We start from the raw sequence: 17571 nt of genomic DNA, 5'->3' as shown, positions 1-17571 counted from the left end.
GCCTGAGAATGCAGTTGGTGTTGACACTGGATACCACTGGAAGGCTGAGTCAAGTCATGCCTCGATACTTCAAACAAGATTATTGCACCCAACCACAGTAAGTGTGATCTGCGGTACATGGAGGCTGGACGCATCAGGCTAGAGGATATAATATGACGTCTATCGAACGCCACCAGTATGTTCCGGTGAACTGGAAAGGTGATAGCATGCGTCCTCCACCAGACCACTCGAGTCGCAATGCACATATTATTCGCCGAGATCCGCCTTTACTTCATGGGGTTAAGCCGCCGTGCCAGTGTAATCTTATTGCGGCGATGCAAATGGGTGAGGTGGTGTTTTGGAGCCTGTTTTGTGCGCTAAGCCAAAAGTGACCGAGCTGGCCTGAGGCCACTTAGTACGTAAGACTACGGGTAGATAAGTGGCCAGCATAGTCGAAATGAGTATACATAAAACACAAAATACGAGAATATCCGCAGTATAATCAGGCTACTATGCGACGGTCGGTGTTGCTGCGTTCTAGGAAAGCGCAGGTGCATTGGTGCCCGCGGTTTCTAATGCCTCTTCCTGTTCTTTTGGGCCAATACAAGTCTTCCCTTTCTCGCTCTTCCAGTGCCTGGCAAGCATGTCTCCCCTATTGAACTCACGCCCGCAACCCCACGAAGAACCATTTTTGAGCGTTCCACCGCACGCGAAGAATTTTGCCGTAGAGTGTGTCGTGCTCTCATGTCGGGTCCGGTCACCCAGTCTTGCGAAGCTCTTACCGCAACTTGGGCAAATGAATTGTTTTTGCTGGGTAGCGTCGTGCTTTCGCATATGAATTTTGAGGTTGTGTTTCCGTGTGAATTTAGCATCGCACTGACTGCATTGGAACGATAATTTCATCACTGGCGCCTCTGGAAAATCGAGCTCCTCCTCATCGATATTGAACGTGCCGTGATACTCAGTCTCGTGCTTCTGTAGTTCTTTGAGTGTGGTACAGCCAAGTTTGCCCATTACGCAGCCTTGGAAGGAGCAGAAGAACAGCCTCTCATGCTTTGGTACGTGCTCATCGCGGAGCTGTTGCGTTGCAAATCCATCGTAGAAGCGCGCACAGTTCACGCGTGGGCATTTGAATATGTTATCCCCATATATTGAACGAAAGCGATCCTGGTCAGCTGTCGTCGTCCATGCCTGCTCAAGGATTTTGCGCACTTTCACCATTGTTTGTCGAAGTGACAGAACTTCGCAGCCCGCTTCAGGACTCGTTGAAGCGATCAGCGTTCGTTGTGCAAGATAGCCTGCTATCACAAGCCTTTCGAGGTTGTTGTTCCTCTCGAGTGGTTTCCAGCGCTCTTCGAAGGGCTTTCGGACAGTCGTTTTGGTTCGTGGTTTAATCCAGTGCATTTCGATGAACGCCTCTACTGTTTCGCGGATGTCTTCTAGATCATCCTGCAAATTTCCCAAGCGAGCACACGCATCCAAATGATTTGACCAATATGCGTAGGCATAGTCGAAGAATGCGTAGCATCCCAGTGATATAAACACTTCCAGATCTTTTCCGTCGATGTTGCGCTCAAAACATGCGAAGCTCAAATAACTAATGGACAGATTGGCCAGCTCAAGCTCACCGACATTTATATCGACAACCTTTTCATCCACAAGGTATCTACCATATGTTAGTAAATGTCTGTGGTGTATGATCACTGTTGTCAGAAACTTACCTTTTGGCTGTATGATGCACAAGTATGATCGTGCCGTCAGCAGATGTCTCAACAAGCGATCCGCCAAGCTCCTTGGAGTCTACACTGAACTTCCTACGGTCCCAATCCACGACTTGGTCATCCAAGTCAACCGATACGGCGCATTGAATCTCGCGCCAGTACATCGGTCGTTTAGCACACACCATCCATCTGAGCAACTTCAGGGTCTGCACATGCGTCGGAGCCCCTGCACTCAGGCGCTGTATGATTCTCGAGTAGCTGGAATCGTTGGCAAGTTATGCATACAAGTGCACTTATACGCACGCTTCTTCAAGTTTTAAAGGTCCCTGGGGAAAAGTTGCCGGGGACAGCTGCTCGTCAAGGTCCGCGACCGATGTCTGGTCGTACAGATAAGCTGTCATGAGGCGTGCGAATAAGAACATGCCTGTTATATGTCAGTCTCTGCGTTCGACGATTTGATATAAGATACGACCCTCAGCTTTGTTTACTATCATTTGATATACATCGTACTGTCGGTCCGCTGTGAGACTGAACTTTGCCTGAATATCTTTGCTTCGTGCCAAAGAATACGACTGGATATCTTTCCGAGTGTGTGCCTCTGTGATCTTGAGAGATGAAACCTTTGCAAAATCTTTTCGTGCTATGCTATCGTCCTGACTTAGGAACAGACATCTTAAAGAGTCAGCCTCATCTTGCGGTAACGAAGCGTGTATGTCTTCAAAGAAAGCTACGATCTTTCTGCGTTCATCTCTCTCACATTCATCGAGCCCGTCGATCACCACATAAAGCTTATCGCTGTTTCTAACAGAGATTTCAAGTAGGTCTCTGGCAACAGAAGTCGTTGAAAGTGTCGTCTGGCCGCTTGTAGATGCCTTGTCATGCAAATATGAGAGCAGATCGTCATCTTGTGATAAGAGCTGAGCCAGGAGGCCGCGGGCGAGACCCAGGAATGTGCTTCTCTTGCTGTCTAGATATCTGCAGTAGAAGAATACTACTGATATCCCTTGCTGTCTCTGTTTTGGGTTCTGTGCTTCATCGATGACAAGGGATGCAAGAACTGTTTTGCCTTTGGTGGTGGTCAGTCATGGAGTACAAAGCTCTAAATTGTACCACTGACCTGCTCCAGGTATGCCGTTCAGCCACAGGAGATGATTTGAGCAAAACATTGGGTCGAACCAAGAGTTAAACTTGTTATCTGATAATAACCAGTGACCTGTCCCAGGGTACTGCTGACGTATGTTGAAGAACGTTTCCTGATCAGCCTCATAATTGGCAGCCGATAGCCATTGACGTACAACTTCACGCCTTCGGTGCACTTCTGCCTTCTCCTGGTTTTCCATTGAGGCCTTTGCGAGTTCCTGGACCCTAAGGACTTCAGTGAATTGTACAATAGTGGCCTGTGACTGGATAAGGGTCATGTGCCCCCGCATGTTGCGAAGTATCGCGCCGAATTCGAACTCGAAAGTCTTCCAGATTGCATGGAAGAGCTGTCGCCACACTAATCGTCTTCAGCATTCGCACAACACAAATTGCGTGGCCAACCTACTTTTCTTTTTGAAGAATTGCATGGCCTTGCCATGAAAGGCCAGTATATCTTCATAGACCAGTGCCAAAGGATGACACATATGTAGCTGATTCTGGAAATAGGCTTCATACTGCTTCAAGAGGTGGATGTGTTCCCCAATACGTTGATAGGCATCAAGGAGTGTATCGAAAGCTTCGTAGAATGTGCAAGCCACCTAGCACATCAGTATCCTAACAGAGCTGACGCAAAGGTTGGGAATAACAAGAAGTATATACGTACCTGCAGTAAGAATTTCATGGGACCCTGCATACGTTAGTTAGGCGTCTTCAAAACAGTCAGATATCGTGGGAATGCGTCCTCACCCAGACAAAGGCAAGAATTTCGCTAGTGTTGAGGAACACTGCTACGATCTTGTCATATTCTTGCATGCCCTCCAAGAATCTGCCAAGCTTGCTCATCGCTCGAAGTTTCCTCTCAGATCTCTGTTTCTGCTGTATGGTCTCGATCGCGATTTTGAGGTCTTGGAGTGTTGTAACGCTGAATTCCCTCTTCTCTCTGTCGCTAAGCGAGGCCTTGAACTTCTGTAGACCCAACTGGAAGACAATCGCCTGGACTGGTGGTTGAGTTGCCATATGAAGTTTTCCGCATTTGCAGATGCGCCGCGTTCTAATCCAGCTCAGATATGATCGTCTCGAATCACACTACGCAGATGCGACGAGGACGGAGACGAATGAATTGCCCGTATTAACTTTTGCTTTGTCTGCTGACAATATGGACCTATCGGCAAAATAAAACATAGTGCAAATGCGAGTGCGATCAGGATGGCGCGTAGTTATGAGAACATGTTTTCGATAGATGGAGGTTTCGTGTACGCTTCACCGAGAGAGATCCAAGGATGCAACGATTGTTGGATAGACAGCTGTTAAGGTTGTGCCGGGGAAGGAAATGCTGGTACGGCTGGGTCGAGTGCCACCTGCAGCCTCAAATCATGTTCGCGTTGCATCCGAAGGCGCAGCAACACCACTCACCGGTCGACAGCCTGTCTGCCTTGCGCGTCATGCCGCGCTTGACCTCCGACCGTATCGGAGTTAGTCAACGCACATTATTCTCATTGCCCTGGCATGCTTTGTCTAGCTAGTAGAAACTCGATTCCAAACCTTCGAAATCACTGACCTTCTTCACCTAGGCAGGGGAGGGGTTGTGTGCACTTTTGGCTCCGCCTGGGCACATCCTGCTTCTACCCAACTAGCGTTATGCCTCCACTTTACCAGCAAAAGTTTGCCACTCCAGTTTCTTTACTACCCAATGAAAACTCCGGAGACACGCAGAACAAGAGGCCATCGCAGCCACATCATGATACCCCAGATCCCAAGCGGCGATTTACATCACCACTCCCAGGTAAGACTGAGGCGTATTCGGATCTGCACTGTTACTTTCAGACTAGAAGTTATTCGTAGAATGCTGTAATGCATGATGGCGTCGCTGAACAGAAGATGACTCAACTGACCATTTACACAGCATCACAAGACGTATCTCGCGATTCCAGCAGGAGTCCGTTACCTCATTCAGACTGGTGCAGCAACGGAACTACGTTTTGTTACGGATCGGTCAGTAAACTGATGCTGTAGACGTAATCGTAATAGAATTTGACCTTAACTAGCTACTCGATCTATCGGTGCAGGTCAGAGATGACCCCTACTTATCGCTTCAAAATTTTCCTCTGTCCAAATCAGGAACTGATACAATAGTTCTGGAGCATACATTCAAGGGAGATGTCTGTTGGCTTGGATTGCGCAATGGTGACGCTTTTGGATGTCTGGGCAGCAAATTTTCCCGAAGCCTCAAGCGACTGATAGCATTTCCATGTGTCAGCTTGGACTGTATAGCCACTTCCTCCAATATTGATGCAGCCAGAGGTAAGTGGAAAGCGCTCAGAAATCCTACGGAATTGCGTGTGAGCTTCAACGTCTACGGCCACGATCATTCTGCACAGATCGTTGGGGACACCCTCGCCAGCATGAGATTGTTCTTACAGGTTCCCATGTATGATGCAAGATCTTTGGTTCACGTCAATCCTCAAGACTTAAGATTGTTGGATGTTGCAGACCTCAATTTGGACATACCTACTCCGGTAAGCCTAGAGCAAGCATTTGACATACCGCCGGAAGTATCACGCCTGGAGATCGACGCATTATTGGATCACATCCCACAGCCTAGCATTCTACGAGATGTCTTTACGAACCGACATACAATAACTGTCCTTAAAAGGTCTGCATCCAGACGAATCAATCATACACGCTCACACATTTAGGCATCAAGGTGAAGCCGTTGACTTCATTGCAAGGAGGGAAACCGAGGATCTTTCATTCAGCCTGTGGAAGCCCAACGTTTCGCCGAATGGCTTTTTCTGGCAACTTGCCTGTCTATTTATTGCTGTGAAGACATGTCGCTGATGATATGGCTTTCAGCTTCAAGCATGCTATCACAGGAGCCAAGAGCAGCGAGATAATAGACGCACCTGGTGGCATCATCGCCGATGATATGGGTCTCGGCAAGACTTTGTCAATGCTTGCTGCGGTGGTCGCGTCGGTCAGCCAAGCTGTCCAAGATGCATTCAGCAGCACCAGAGCTCCGACGTCATACTGGCGGGATATAATCCCATCAAAATGTACGCTTGTAGTTGTGCCGTCTGCTTGTAAGACTTAACCACAGATGGCTTGATTTTACAGTACTGACACTAGTAGTGCTTATGGACAGTTGGCTCGATGAGGTGGAGAAGTGAGATATGCCTCGCCTAACCGGATTCTAGCTGACGAGTGTAGACATTTTGTGCATGGAACCCTCCTTTTACATCGGTATCATGGAAAGGGAAAAACGATTGACATAAGTTTGTTACTCCAGCATGATGTTGTCCTAACAACTTATGCAAGCATCACCGCCGAATTCTGTCGCGGGAGTAGTAGGCTGCACCGCATCCAATGGTACCGTCTAGTTCTTGATGAGGGTGAGTGCTTTGGGCCTACTTCATTAGAAACCATCTTAGTAAAGTTAGAAACGGCCATGATGCTAACCATTCACAGCTCACTTCATACGAAATCCTACCACGAAGCAGTTTCGAGCGATCAATGCTTTGCCATCCAAAATTCGATGGTGTATGACAGGAACGCCTATACAAAACTCTTTGGAGGATCTTGGAGCCTTGGTGAAATTTCTCAAAGTACCAGTCCTGGACGACCTTGCTTTGTTTCGAAAGCAAATAACAACACCTGTCGTCTCAAATGTGTCGGGTCGGTTTACTAACTTGAGGCGACTTCTAGAAGCTATATGCTTGCGCCGTACAAAGGCGCTTCTGAATCTTCCTGAGCCAGTCACTGAAACCGAACTCCTTGAGCTCTCAGCGCCCGAAAGTACCATGTATCGTGACTTTGGCGATCTTTGCAAACGTGCGATCAATCTGGCTGTCTCCGGCCACAGCGTAAGAAAAGCAAACCAACATGTCATACAGGTGAGTGCTCCTAAGTACGCATATCGACTAGAATATTGAACTTATAGCACATTAGGCTATATTAGGAATGCGTCTCTTCTGCAACGACGGTGAATATGCTTTGACCAAAAGAATGAACACGCTAGGTCTGCCATCCGATCCGGACGAAGCTTTGAGTTATCTCCAGACATTAGGAAGATCGACATGCGTTCAGTGCGGCACCGATATAACGACCATGTACGCCAACGATGACGCAAGTTCTGGACATCTCACGATCTGCCAGCACCTTATTTGTGGTGAATGTCTGCCCGCATACGAAGAAGAACTTGATGAGAGCCAAGAAGAAGGACGCACTCGATGTCCAGTGTGTGAGACTCCTGGAAATAGAGAGGCATTCGTTCTACGTCCCAAGCCAGACGTTCAAGATCGTGGGGTCGCAATGACCAAGAAGCCTTCCACCAAACTTCTGGCTCTTATGAAGAACGTACAAAGGCAAAGTGTCGACGACAAATGGTATTGGACCCTACTAGGAAAAGCTACCTCAATAGTATTTGGCTGATGATAGAAACAGCATCGTCTTCTCGTTCTGGAAAACAACACTGGATATCGCGGCACACATGTTCGATACAGCGTCGTTGCGATATAGCCGAATTCATGGGCAAATACCGGCCAGCAAGCGAAGCAAGATCCTGTCTAGCTTCGAGAGTTCGAACGACGTTCGGATCTTGCTGATAACACTTGGCACTGGCGCAGTAGGGTGAGTGTACCAAGCAAGAAGGCGTCGTAGAACTTCATTCGTTGACTTTACCACAGGTTAAACAAGCTCAAAGTCGCCAATCATATCCACATTCTCGAGCCACAGTGGAACCCTTCAGTCGAAAGCCAAGCCATTGGCCGCATTCTTCGCATGGGCCAAGAAAAGTCTGTCCGGATTACTCGCTACATCATGAAAGGCACAGTAGAAAAGGTATGATTCTCAAAGGCTCCTAGAATCTCAAGACTCACAGGTTATAGGCTGTCCAGTCACGTCAGCTACGCAAACTCCAACTCGCAAGTGGAGGCTTTGGCTTCGTCAAAGACGAACATAATTCAAACAGAGTACAGGAAATCATGGTATGTGTAGCAATAATTCAGAGGACACTCGTCGGCTGACATCATTGCAGAATTTGCTATGTCCCACAAGGAGCAAACTTCCAGTGGCCGATACTGATAGGCAGGCGCTTGTAAGTTCTTCGAAGGCGGAAGAAAAGCAAAATTAGCATGTCAATCAGTTTTTCGATACAGTAGTGTTATCCTGAAATTGATGAGATCCTCAATCGCCTTTTCAGAAAGTGATGCTTTGTGAAGAAGAGCGAACAGGGGCGACATTATGATCGTCCAAATTTAGTACCGTGTCACTCCTGGAGGAAATGAACTGAACTGGGAATACATATGATTACATGAAGTGCTTTCGCAGAAGATCAAGCATAACATACAGCCTCGGGACCATGCCCTTTTATGAGCTTCACTATGGCAGCATGGAAACTAGGTGTTTTCGAGCCTAGCGTTGAATGGCTCTCTAAAGCAGTTCTTCTGCTTTTGCATCGCCGCAAACTCTGACCAATTAAAGTGTCAGAGAGCATTCATAGGGCTGATGATGTACTTTGACCCTACAGCCAAGGAGTCCTTGGCTGGAGGGTGGAAGGGCTATGCAGAGGCAGATACCTCAGGCTCGCCAACGTCACAAGCGGTGAAGCTCGCACGACAGGAACCGGCGCGTATTCTTGATAGATTACAAAGATTCATTGCATTACTTCCAGCATATATCTATTCTTTGACCAAACGCCATGCTAATTTTCGCGCAAGAGAAGACCCCAGAAACCCACTATTGCATCTCCTGTTGACCTGGAGTACCTTCTACGTCTTCACCTTTGCGCCAGACACTCTCCATTGCCGAACCCAGGATTTGCATACCCTCTTCAATCTCGGCTTCTGTGATGACCAGCGGTGGCACGAACCTCAATGTGTTCGTTCCACAGGAAATGACAAGTAATCCTCGCTCGCGGGCAGCGGTGATGATGGGAGTTGGATCAGTGTCGAGTTGAAGACCTAAGATGAGACCTTTGCCTCGAACCTCTTTGATCTGATCTGAGAATCGCGTTCGTAGTGCATCAAAGTGCTTACGAAACGCTGCTTCTTTCGCAGGTATCGAGTCCAAAATTTCTGGAGACGACAAGCGGGAAAGGATGTACGATGCGACACGGCTACCCAGTGGGTTTCCACCGAAAGTCGTGCCGTGGTCACCAGTCTTGATGTGATCGCATACAAAGTCGTTGACAATAGTTGCGCCAATGGGGAAGCCGTTCCCAAGAGCTTTTGCTGTGGTGACGATGTCCGGGTGGCATTCCTTGGGGTAGCCAGCATGCGCCCAGAATCTTCCGGTCCTGCCCAGGCCGCACTGAATCTCGTCGTGGATCAAGACAGCACCGACCTCTGTGCATCGCTTGCGCAGCGCGAGGAGAAACTCTGGTGTCGCAACATTCACGCCACCTTCACCCTGGATCGGCTCGATGATGACTCCACAAGTCGACTCCGTTACCAAGTCATTGATTGCATCGATGTCATTGAACTTGCCGTACCTGAAGCCGGGCACCATTGGCGAAAAGGGTGTCTGGTACTTTGGGTTCGGTGTTGCACTCAGACTGCCCATAGTCCGGCCATGGAAAGAGTTGTGGAATGAGACGAAGTCATGCTTGTCCTTGTTCGGAGAAATTGACTTTCCGACTTTGCGCGCAAACTTTATAGCAGCCTCGTTGGCTTCGGATCCACTGTTGCAGATGAAGGTCTTGGACGCGCTTTCGAAGCCGCCAGTCGCATGGGTAAGCTGGATCAGCTGCTTCGATAGCAGACCAGTGTGTGGGTTGTGATAGAGATTCGAGGTGTGCATGAGTTGCTTGGCCTGGACATTTGTGAGCATGAGATTTGCACAGCGCCCGGATTGAAGTCATACCTGTTCACCTATTACTTGCGCAACTCCTGAGTCGCAATGGCCAAGCGCATTGACAGCGATACCAGCAGTGAAGTCTAGGTATTTCCGGTTCTCAATGTCCCACATATAACATCCCTCGCCCTTCTCGAACATCGGTGGTGGGCGGACATATGTCGGCACCATGTACGGGAGTTGTTGGTTCACGAGACCCGCAGTCTTTGAACTCGAGTGCGGGTCGGGTGTAGCCAGTGTCGCATCGCGCTTGGTTGTGTTAACATCAGACGTCGCGAAGAGCCTGTCATTCTCTTACGGCTATTGAGTCTAGGAGGTCTTGCGGCAGACTTGAGCCCTGGACTGCGGCCGAGGCCGCTGAAGCGAAGCGTGTAGATACGCAGTTGATGCGAGGAGCTCGCAATGCGAGGCAGACCCGCTTCGACGACAGTCGCAACGCCATTGTTAATGTGAAGAAGTAAAGAGCGAGGAAACGACTTGTTTATGCGTCATTTGCGCATGTACATGACTCCACAAAATTTCGGGTTGCATTATCGATAAGGTTATTGACAGGCCGAGGTCGGAGAAGGGGCAACGCAGGGCAGCTGTACATTTGAGCACCGAGACTTTCCTCGAGTCGAATTTGTCCATCTCCGATGTCTCCGATGAATCACCAAACGTTCGAAGTCCAGTCTGAGCATAAGGCGCAGTGGACTTCATGATGCGTACTTTGCTAGTCTGAGAGTCGCGAACAATTTCAACCATGCGCGGCGAGGCTGGCATTATTCAAAGAGGGCATGAGGAACCCGAAGGATCCAATAACTGGCAAAAAACAGTCTGCTACACTTCGATGCAGTCACTATCAATAGCGCTCCACCATACTTCCACGGGACGGTAACGCCCTAGACGCGAACCAGTTTTAGCCGCAGCCACCCCTCATGCAAACTCTGTCACTGAAGCCGGCCCAGCCCCCACTTCACCCAAAACTATACAACACCGCCACAATGACCTCCGTCGCTTTGCTGAGGTCTGTAGACCGCAGCATTGATAAAGCTATCAAATTGCCAGACCGCCACCAACGCAAATGAACAGTTTGCAAAGTCTCGTTGGTGTAGTTGGTTATCACGTGGGTCTCATATCACCACATATGACTGCTCTCAGAGTAGAAATCCCAAGGCCGCCAGTTCGAGTCTGGCACGGGACACGAAGAGTTTCTTTTTGCTGATGTGCTACACAGCATCCTACTTTTTGCAGGAGCGGTGGCTACACGATAAGCACATATCCAGGGAGATTTAGAAAATGCAGTTAAATGGAAGTATGAAAAGACAAAATGCTCATTGCGGTCCTCCGTCGGCTGCGTTACTATTAAAATGACTTTGATCGGTGGTGCGGAGTTTGGCTGTGTGAACTGTACATTGTAACATGAGTTCAGGAGACATTCTTCATGTTGCCTCTATGTTCGATAGAGCCACAAGAAAGCGACCTTGTAACACGATCGATCGTATGTTCGGAAGTGTAGACTGTACAGTCCGCTGTCAAAAGTTCTCCTGCCTGAAATAATCTTGGGACATCAAACACCAAGCGTAGTTCAAGTCGCTTCGCATGCGGCGATAGACGATATGGCCGCATAAACGCACGCGAAGCATCCACTTACTCCAGAAGCCTATCACTTCACAGCCATCTATGCAGTATGGAACTTATGTTATACAGCGATGCACTAAACTAGAATACTAAGTCAAGGACCTACATATGAAGCCTCGTTTTGCCGGGAGATGACGCATAATTACACGTGAGGACAGAGTGACGGAGATACGAGTGTTTGATAATGTGAAGGGTGCTGCGGCTGGTTGGCACTAAGCTAAGCCCGCTAACCTGTTTGGGGTCGGCCAGTGCTCAGTGCTGCCTCCAGCAAACGCATCAGGTCTTGTCGCTCACAATCTCTCTATATCACCATTCTGGCTGCATGCTGAAACATTGCGCTCTATGCTCAATGTCATCATTCCGACTATGAGTGCCATCTTGGAACCGTCTAGGCCATGGGCGACCGCAGCGGGCACCCGTCGTGCTGCTGAACCAATGCGCTCTCTCGTAGTCGATAGAAAGCAGAAGAGCGACCTCGAAAACAACCACATCAACCTCACTTCATCTGATGTACAAGATAAATCGGGTGCAGGACAGTTGACATCGCCACCCTCCGGAGCCTCATCTTCCACCACAAGCAACCTGGCTGGTCTTGATCATTACATTGCTTTGGGTTGTCTCTTCTTCAACGATGCTATTCCGAGCAAGAGTAGCCCGAATCTTGAGCGCTCTTGGGCAGAAATGATCGGCCTACCAGACGAGGTAAAGTCTATCATTGGCAATGAGGCTTCCAGGCTACTTGATGCACGTTGGATCCGGCTCTTCTTGCATCATCCTAGCCATGGTACGCAATCTCTACACAGCATTCTGCGCGTTTACCTATTGCCGGAAGATTGGAATCGACGCTTCATCGATCGCAATAGTAAGAGCCTCAAGACAGCCCTGCGGCAACTACTCTTTCGGATCGACACGTCCCCGGGCGCCTGGGCTGGTGACCGCCGAGAAGCAGACATCCGCCATTTCGACCCCTGGGCAACTGCTGAGAATTTCAGCCTCTACTACCTTTTCAACAAACTGCCTTCGCCTGCTCCAGATCCAGCGTCTATAAAGTGCCGCTACACTCGGAAAGCTGTTCGCGAACTACTTGCATCTGCGGCTTCTTCACTCGATGAAGAGTGTGGAGAGCAGCCTCTTGCAGGACTTCGCACGATACTTTACCCTTACCAAGCGCGCTCGGCCAGTCTCATGCTACAACGAGAAGCTGCACCCCAGCTGCAGCTGGATCCTAGGCTTGAGGTTCGGACGTCCCCTGACGGCAAGATGTTCTACTTCGGCGCAAGAGATGGCTCTGCTTTGCTGGAGCCTCGCTACTATGAGGCTAATCGAGGTGGTATATTGGCCGAAACCATGGGGCTGGGCAAGACGTTGATTAGCTTGGCCGTCATACTGACTACGAAGGGCCATTATCCCCAGATACCGGCTGCTTACTTGACTTTGCCACCAGTGCGGCCACGAGTCGGACGTTTGATAGATATGGTTATTGCAACGAGCGGACGTCGCTCCATACCCGCAAGGTCCCTCATCGAGCACGCGGAGTGGAAAGACCAAGTCCAGTATACTCATATCAAAGAAGCTTTGGATCACAATATCCCGTTCTACGAGATCCCGTCCGATGTGCCACGTATGAACAGGAACACAACGATGCCTCCACCGCGCCAGCTGGTGCTCTGCTCCAGCACGATCATTGTAGTGCCTAGAAATCTGCTTCACCAATGGCAATCTGAGATACAGAAGCATGTATTTGAGGATGGCCTGAAGGTCCTCGTGGTGGATAATGAGTCCAAGCGCAGCAGCAAAGCTCAACGTCAACAGGATACCGCCACCATGAAATTTGTTAGCGAGCTGCCCGCACCTACCGAGCTCATGCGTTTCGATGTTGTCTTGTTTACTCGCTCCAGGTTTGAAAAGGAGATCACGGATGGTACCGACAAGCAAGGACGACGAGCAGCCACTGGCGTGTCCCGTATCTGCAATTGCCCATACATTGGCTCTACGCGGCTCACTGATTGTAATTGTGTCGAATCAGGAAAAGCGTACCAGTCGCCCTTGATGAAGCTTCACTGGCTCCGAATCATCATCGATGAAGGGCACAGCTTTTCATCCTCATCGACAAATGCGGTACTAGTAGCCAAGCAGATCCATGCTGAGAGACGATGGGTGGTGTCAGGAAGTAAGTTTGACTTGCCATCAGTGGTCTTTCGCACCTTGTACTAATTTTCAGCACCTGCAAAGAATCTGGTCGGCGTCGAGCTCGAGCTGGCCACGGACGAAGTTGACGGTGCTGATACAAACGCCCTCCGAGAGTCAGCCATCGAGCAGAGGAAGGCCTTCAACATCGACGATGTTGATAGTGCCAAATCAGCGAAGGCATTGGGTTCGCTAGCTTCCAACTTCCTCATGGTACGCCCATGGTGCGATTCCACCGCCGAGGGAAGGCTTGACTGGGACGAGTACATCTATCGACACGAGGAGCAGTACAGGAAGACTTATTCTGGATTCTCCTCTTGCTTTCTTCGCACTCTTGAGGGTTTAGTCGTCAAGACAAGGCCAGAAGACGTGGAGAAAGACATCGTTCTACCGCCTATGACGCACCGCGTGATATATTTGAAGCCATGCTGGTATGATAAGATGACCGCGAACCTGTTTGTTCAGGTCTTGAGGGCCAATGCGATTACGAGTGAACGAAGCGATGTCGATTATCTGTTCCACAAGAACAGTGCGAAGGCTCGCTATAGTCTTATACAAAACTTAAGGCAGTCTAACTTTACCTGGACGGGTTTCAGTCTCGACGACGTGATCAATACTCTCGAAACTACGGAAAAGTACCTTGACAAAGACGACAAGAAGTGCGACCAGGCGGATGTTGATTCGCTTCTGGAGAGCAGTCACGCTATCTCAAGGCTCGTGAAATCTGAAGAATGGATCGCCCTGAGCAAGGCGCACGAAGTCGGTATGGCTGTTGAGGACTGGCCGAAGGACTCAGAGGAGAACTTTGCACTTGCATACCCCACAAAGCCTACCATGATGGGCATCACACAACTCCGCGAGGGTCAACTCCACGTTGACAGCAATATATCGTCGCAGGATCCTGCAGAAGACCTCAATGCGGTGGGACAGGTGGCGAAGGCAAAGGTTGAAGCCCTAGCGGAAGCAGAGAAAGAGGCTAAAGCAAAGAAAGATGCGGAGTCGAAGATACGGAAAGCTGGCGTGCCATCTTCATGTATCGGCGACCAACCGCTTACAAGCAAAACCTCTCCAGGAAAGAAGAAAGAGGATGTAGAAATACCATTGCTCGCAGCATCACCCGCCCGCCCCAAGAAGCGCAAACTCACCCTACCTGAGGAACAAGCAGACCTACCTGCAGACTCCCCACTCCTCAAAACCCGCATCATCGCTACAACATCCGCAAAGCTCACATACCTCCTCGACAAAGTAGTCGCCCACCAAGCCACCGAGAAGATCATAATCTTCTACGACGGCGACAACGCCGCCTTCTACATCGCCCAGTGCCTAGAAATGCTCTACATCAACCACCGCATCTACGCGCGCACCCTCAACAACGTCGCGCGCTCCGAATACGTCGCACTCTTCAACTCCGACCCAGACGTCCGCGTGCTCCTCATCGACGTTGCCTGCGGCGCGCTCGGCCTCAATCTCAACGCCGCCAGCATCGTGCTGATCGTCAACCCCATCAACCGCCCGAGCATCGAGGCCCAAGCCATTAAGCGCGCGCACCGCATCGGGCAGGACAAGAAAGTCACGGTCGAAACGCTCGTGCTGGAGAACACGATCGAACATGCGATCTTCAAGCACGCGAAGAAAATGTCACGCGCACAGCATCTTGAGGCTAAGGAGCTGGAGGACGACGCGGGCATTGTAGAGATTATCCAGAATGCGAAGGTTTTGAAGATTGAGGAAGACGAAGTGGGTGAAGGCATGTTTGCGAAGTTGAAGACGCCGCAGCGGGTTTTTGGGCGCGAGGGGAGGCTGAGGTTTCAGAAGTTTGGGGCGGGGGAGGGGAAGAAGATGGAGGGGGCGAGGAAGAAGGCGAAGACAGGTGTGAGGGCTGCGCCTAAGGGGAAGGGGAAGGCGAAGGCGAAGAGTCCAGGTATTGCGGTTGCTCAGTCGCCGCTTGCTTCGGGCTCGGGAGCAGTTGCTCCTGCTCAAGGTTCGCAGGGCGCTTCTTCTGGCTTTCAGCCCTTTGCGGGAAGCATTTTTGGGAACGGAAATGCCTCCAACTGACAGGACGTGTAAAACTGGAGTATTTCTAACTATTTTTAGCGCTACGGGGCGGGGCGTTCATATGTACTGGAGATAACATCGATCATGGCCGAGTTGAAAGGTCACATAGTCTGCGGCATCACTAGACATTGCGAGTTACAGATACCATATCTATCGTCCTATTTCATTACGAGTAACTCATCTGAATACCAAGCCGCCTCCCTCATTTGACTACTCAGCAAAAGCCGTGAATGCCTTAAGTGTCTTCGTAGCGCTAAACTCCAGCTCAACACCCTGCCCAACGAAGAAAATATATCCCGCGCTCAGCTTGTGCTCTTTGCCCTCAGCCTTCAGCGTTCCCTCACCCTCTGTAACAATCATGACACTCGGCCCTCCAATCTTATTGATCGTGTCCGACTCGCCTGCAGCCAAAGTGGTGGCGTACATGCTAAACTCGCTGAGCGGTGGAGCGTAGAGCTTTGACTTGCCGTTGCTGCTCTTGCCAAACGACTGCGATGGCAGCATACAATCCTTGACGTCATGTGGCGTGAATGTGAGGCACGACGTGAACATTTCGACCGAGTCGCGATCAGCACGTGGGCAAAATCCCGTGTTGAGGACGTTGTTTGAGCGCGCCATGCATTCGATGATGTCTCCGGAGAGATATGCATGGATACCGTCTGCGGGGATGTAAATGCTTTCACCTTCCTTGAGCTGCAGGTAATTCATGGTGATGAGCGCGACTAGGGTGCCGTTGTCGGCTTTGTCGTACTGCTCCGCTAAACGTGGGATCATTTCTGGGATGTAGGAGTCCTCGCCAAATTTCTCCTTGGGAAGAGCCATGAGGGCATCGTTGGTTTTGCGGACGACATCGTCTGAGGCTTCGAGCATGGATTTGACAACGTGCTTGAGAGTTTGGTCATCGAACTCGGCTTTCTTGACTTGCGGCAGAAAGGCCTGAAGTGGTGGTAACTGCAGCGTGCGCTCGATGTCCTTGAGAGGCTTGAAGCCGCAGAATGCCTCGAAGTCGCCAAGCGCCAGTGCAATCTCTGGCTTGTGGTTTGGGTCTGTGAACTGATCGGGGTTCTTCTGGTGTAGCTTGGAAGCGAGATCTTTGTTCTAGTAGTGCATGAGCATAGCGCAATTCGATGCGCGAGTAGACGTACAGGATGTAATTGTAGAGGCAAGGCCTTCGCTATCGACAAAACCTTGGGCAGATATGGCAGCTTGGTGTGGTTGAACTTTCTAGCAACCGTTTTGCCGAGCAGCTCGTCTGGGTATTTGTCGATGACATCTTGAAGATCTTCACCAGTTTCCAGAACATATGACGGAAGCTCAGGGTATGTCCCCATCCACCTATTGTTGGTTAGTCGATGACCAGGAACAAAGTTTCTTCACGGCTGACATTTCGGCGTACGGACTCTTCTCGTCGAGCTTAAAATCAGTACCCGGAGTCTTCTCGCATAGCGTTGCAGCCAGAGACTCGCGCCCAGTCCGACCCCACGGATATGAATTGCACGAACATTTGAGTTGAAGTACTTTTTGAACCATGTTTGCTGATTTTGGATGAAGATGAATGAATGAATTGTGGTTGTGTTGAAGTTTCGTAAGATGATTATATGTAGCTGTGACCACGTCAAACGTCATCCAGTAGGTCTAAAATCGGGTCCTGGCTTGGATAGCGGGTATTGAGAAGGAGACTTGTTATCACCGAAGGAGATCGGTAGAATACGGCTCAGAGTAAGTTTGTGATATCAATTTCGCCATAAAGCTCGAATTCGCTTTTTCCGATGCCCGTGCTTTTGCACGGTGGGTGTTCTGGAAGTAAGTCATAGTGGTGAAGTTAGGAAACGTTTTGTTTACGCAACATCCAAGTTCGAAGCACTGTGAGAGAGCGACCATGGCATGGAATGCAAGCTCGAACATATCTTTGGAGATTTGAAGATTATTGTGACATGATAGGTTTACAAAAGGTCGTGATTTAGTTATCGCAAGGCTGTCGGGGCTAGCATATCTCATGGTGCCGAGGTTGATGCTCCGC

The 17571-nt window shown here is 49.8% G+C and overlaps 8 protein-coding genes and 1 non-coding gene across 9 annotated transcripts; 5 read left to right on the top strand and 4 right to left on the bottom strand.

Annotated features, from left to right (window-relative positions):
• Positions 1-516: 516 nt before the first annotated feature.
• On the bottom strand, positions 517-1864 carry SNOG_07524 (hypothetical protein; the record flags this gene model as incomplete). Its single annotated transcript, XM_001797807.1, has 2 exons — positions 517-1645; positions 1701-1864. The coding sequence occupies 2 exons, from the start codon at positions 1862-1864 to the stop codon at positions 517-519; spliced, it is 1293 nt and encodes a 430-aa protein (XP_001797859.1).
• Positions 1865-3560: 1696 nt separating this feature from the next.
• Positions 3561-3857, bottom strand: SNOG_20086 (hypothetical protein; the record flags this gene model as incomplete). The annotated part of the gene is made up of 1 exon (XM_001797806.1): positions 3561-3857. The coding sequence occupies one exon, from the start codon at positions 3855-3857 to the stop codon at positions 3561-3563; it is 297 nt and encodes a 98-aa protein (XP_001797858.1).
• Positions 3858-4478: 621 nt separating this feature from the next.
• Positions 4479-4853, top strand: SNOG_07523 (hypothetical protein; the record flags this gene model as incomplete). The annotated part of the gene is made up of 2 exons (XM_001797805.1): positions 4479-4623; positions 4744-4853. 2 exons carry the CDS (start codon positions 4479-4481, stop codon positions 4851-4853), a joined length of 255 nt encoding a protein of 84 aa, XP_001797857.1.
• An 829-nt stretch (positions 4854-5682) lies between these two features.
• SNOG_07522 (hypothetical protein) lies at positions 5683-6769 on the top strand (the record flags this gene model as incomplete). Its single annotated transcript, XM_001797804.1, has 5 exons — positions 5683-5920; positions 5970-6003; positions 6156-6229; positions 6306-6700; positions 6731-6769. The coding sequence occupies 5 exons, from the start codon at positions 5683-5685 to the stop codon at positions 6767-6769; spliced, it is 780 nt and encodes a 259-aa protein (XP_001797856.1).
• Positions 6770-6957: 188 nt separating this feature from the next.
• Positions 6958-8144, top strand: SNOG_07521 (hypothetical protein; the record flags this gene model as incomplete). Its single annotated transcript, XM_001797803.1, has 6 exons — positions 6958-7073; positions 7281-7466; positions 7523-7676; positions 7724-7822; positions 7873-7932; positions 8097-8144. 6 exons carry the CDS (start codon positions 6958-6960, stop codon positions 8142-8144), a joined length of 663 nt encoding a protein of 220 aa, XP_001797855.1.
• Positions 8145-8573: 429 nt separating this feature from the next.
• On the bottom strand, positions 8574-9830 carry SNOG_07520 (hypothetical protein; the record flags this gene model as incomplete). Its single annotated transcript, XM_001797802.1, has 2 exons — positions 8574-9647; positions 9699-9830. The coding sequence occupies 2 exons, from the start codon at positions 9828-9830 to the stop codon at positions 8574-8576; spliced, it is 1206 nt and encodes a 401-aa protein (XP_001797854.1).
• Positions 9831-10768: 938 nt separating this feature from the next.
• SNOG_16662 lies at positions 10769-10872 on the top strand. The gene is made up of 2 exons: positions 10769-10806; positions 10837-10872. It is a non-coding gene; the product is annotated as a tRNA-Met (tRNA).
• Positions 10873-11675: 803 nt separating this feature from the next.
• Positions 11676-15551, top strand: SNOG_07519 (hypothetical protein; the record flags this gene model as incomplete). The annotated part of the gene is made up of 2 exons (XM_001797801.1): positions 11676-13479; positions 13531-15551. The coding sequence occupies 2 exons, from the start codon at positions 11676-11678 to the stop codon at positions 15549-15551; spliced, it is 3825 nt and encodes a 1274-aa protein (XP_001797853.1).
• A 210-nt stretch (positions 15552-15761) lies between these two features.
• Positions 15762-16882, bottom strand: SNOG_07518 (hypothetical protein; the record flags this gene model as incomplete). Its single annotated transcript, XM_001797800.1, has 2 exons — positions 15762-16649; positions 16697-16882. The coding sequence occupies 2 exons, from the start codon at positions 16880-16882 to the stop codon at positions 15762-15764; spliced, it is 1074 nt and encodes a 357-aa protein (XP_001797852.1).
• Positions 16883-17571: the final 689 nt, after the last annotated feature.

Source organism: Parastagonospora nodorum, assembly GCF_000146915.1.
Source record: "Parastagonospora nodorum SN15 chromosome Unknown scaffold_11, whole genome shotgun sequence".
NCBI lineage: Eukaryota > Fungi > Ascomycota > Dothideomycetes > Pleosporales > Phaeosphaeriaceae > Parastagonospora > Parastagonospora nodorum.
Note: the sequence above shows the minus strand (reverse complement) of the source record. Positions and strands in the feature narration are given on the sequence as shown.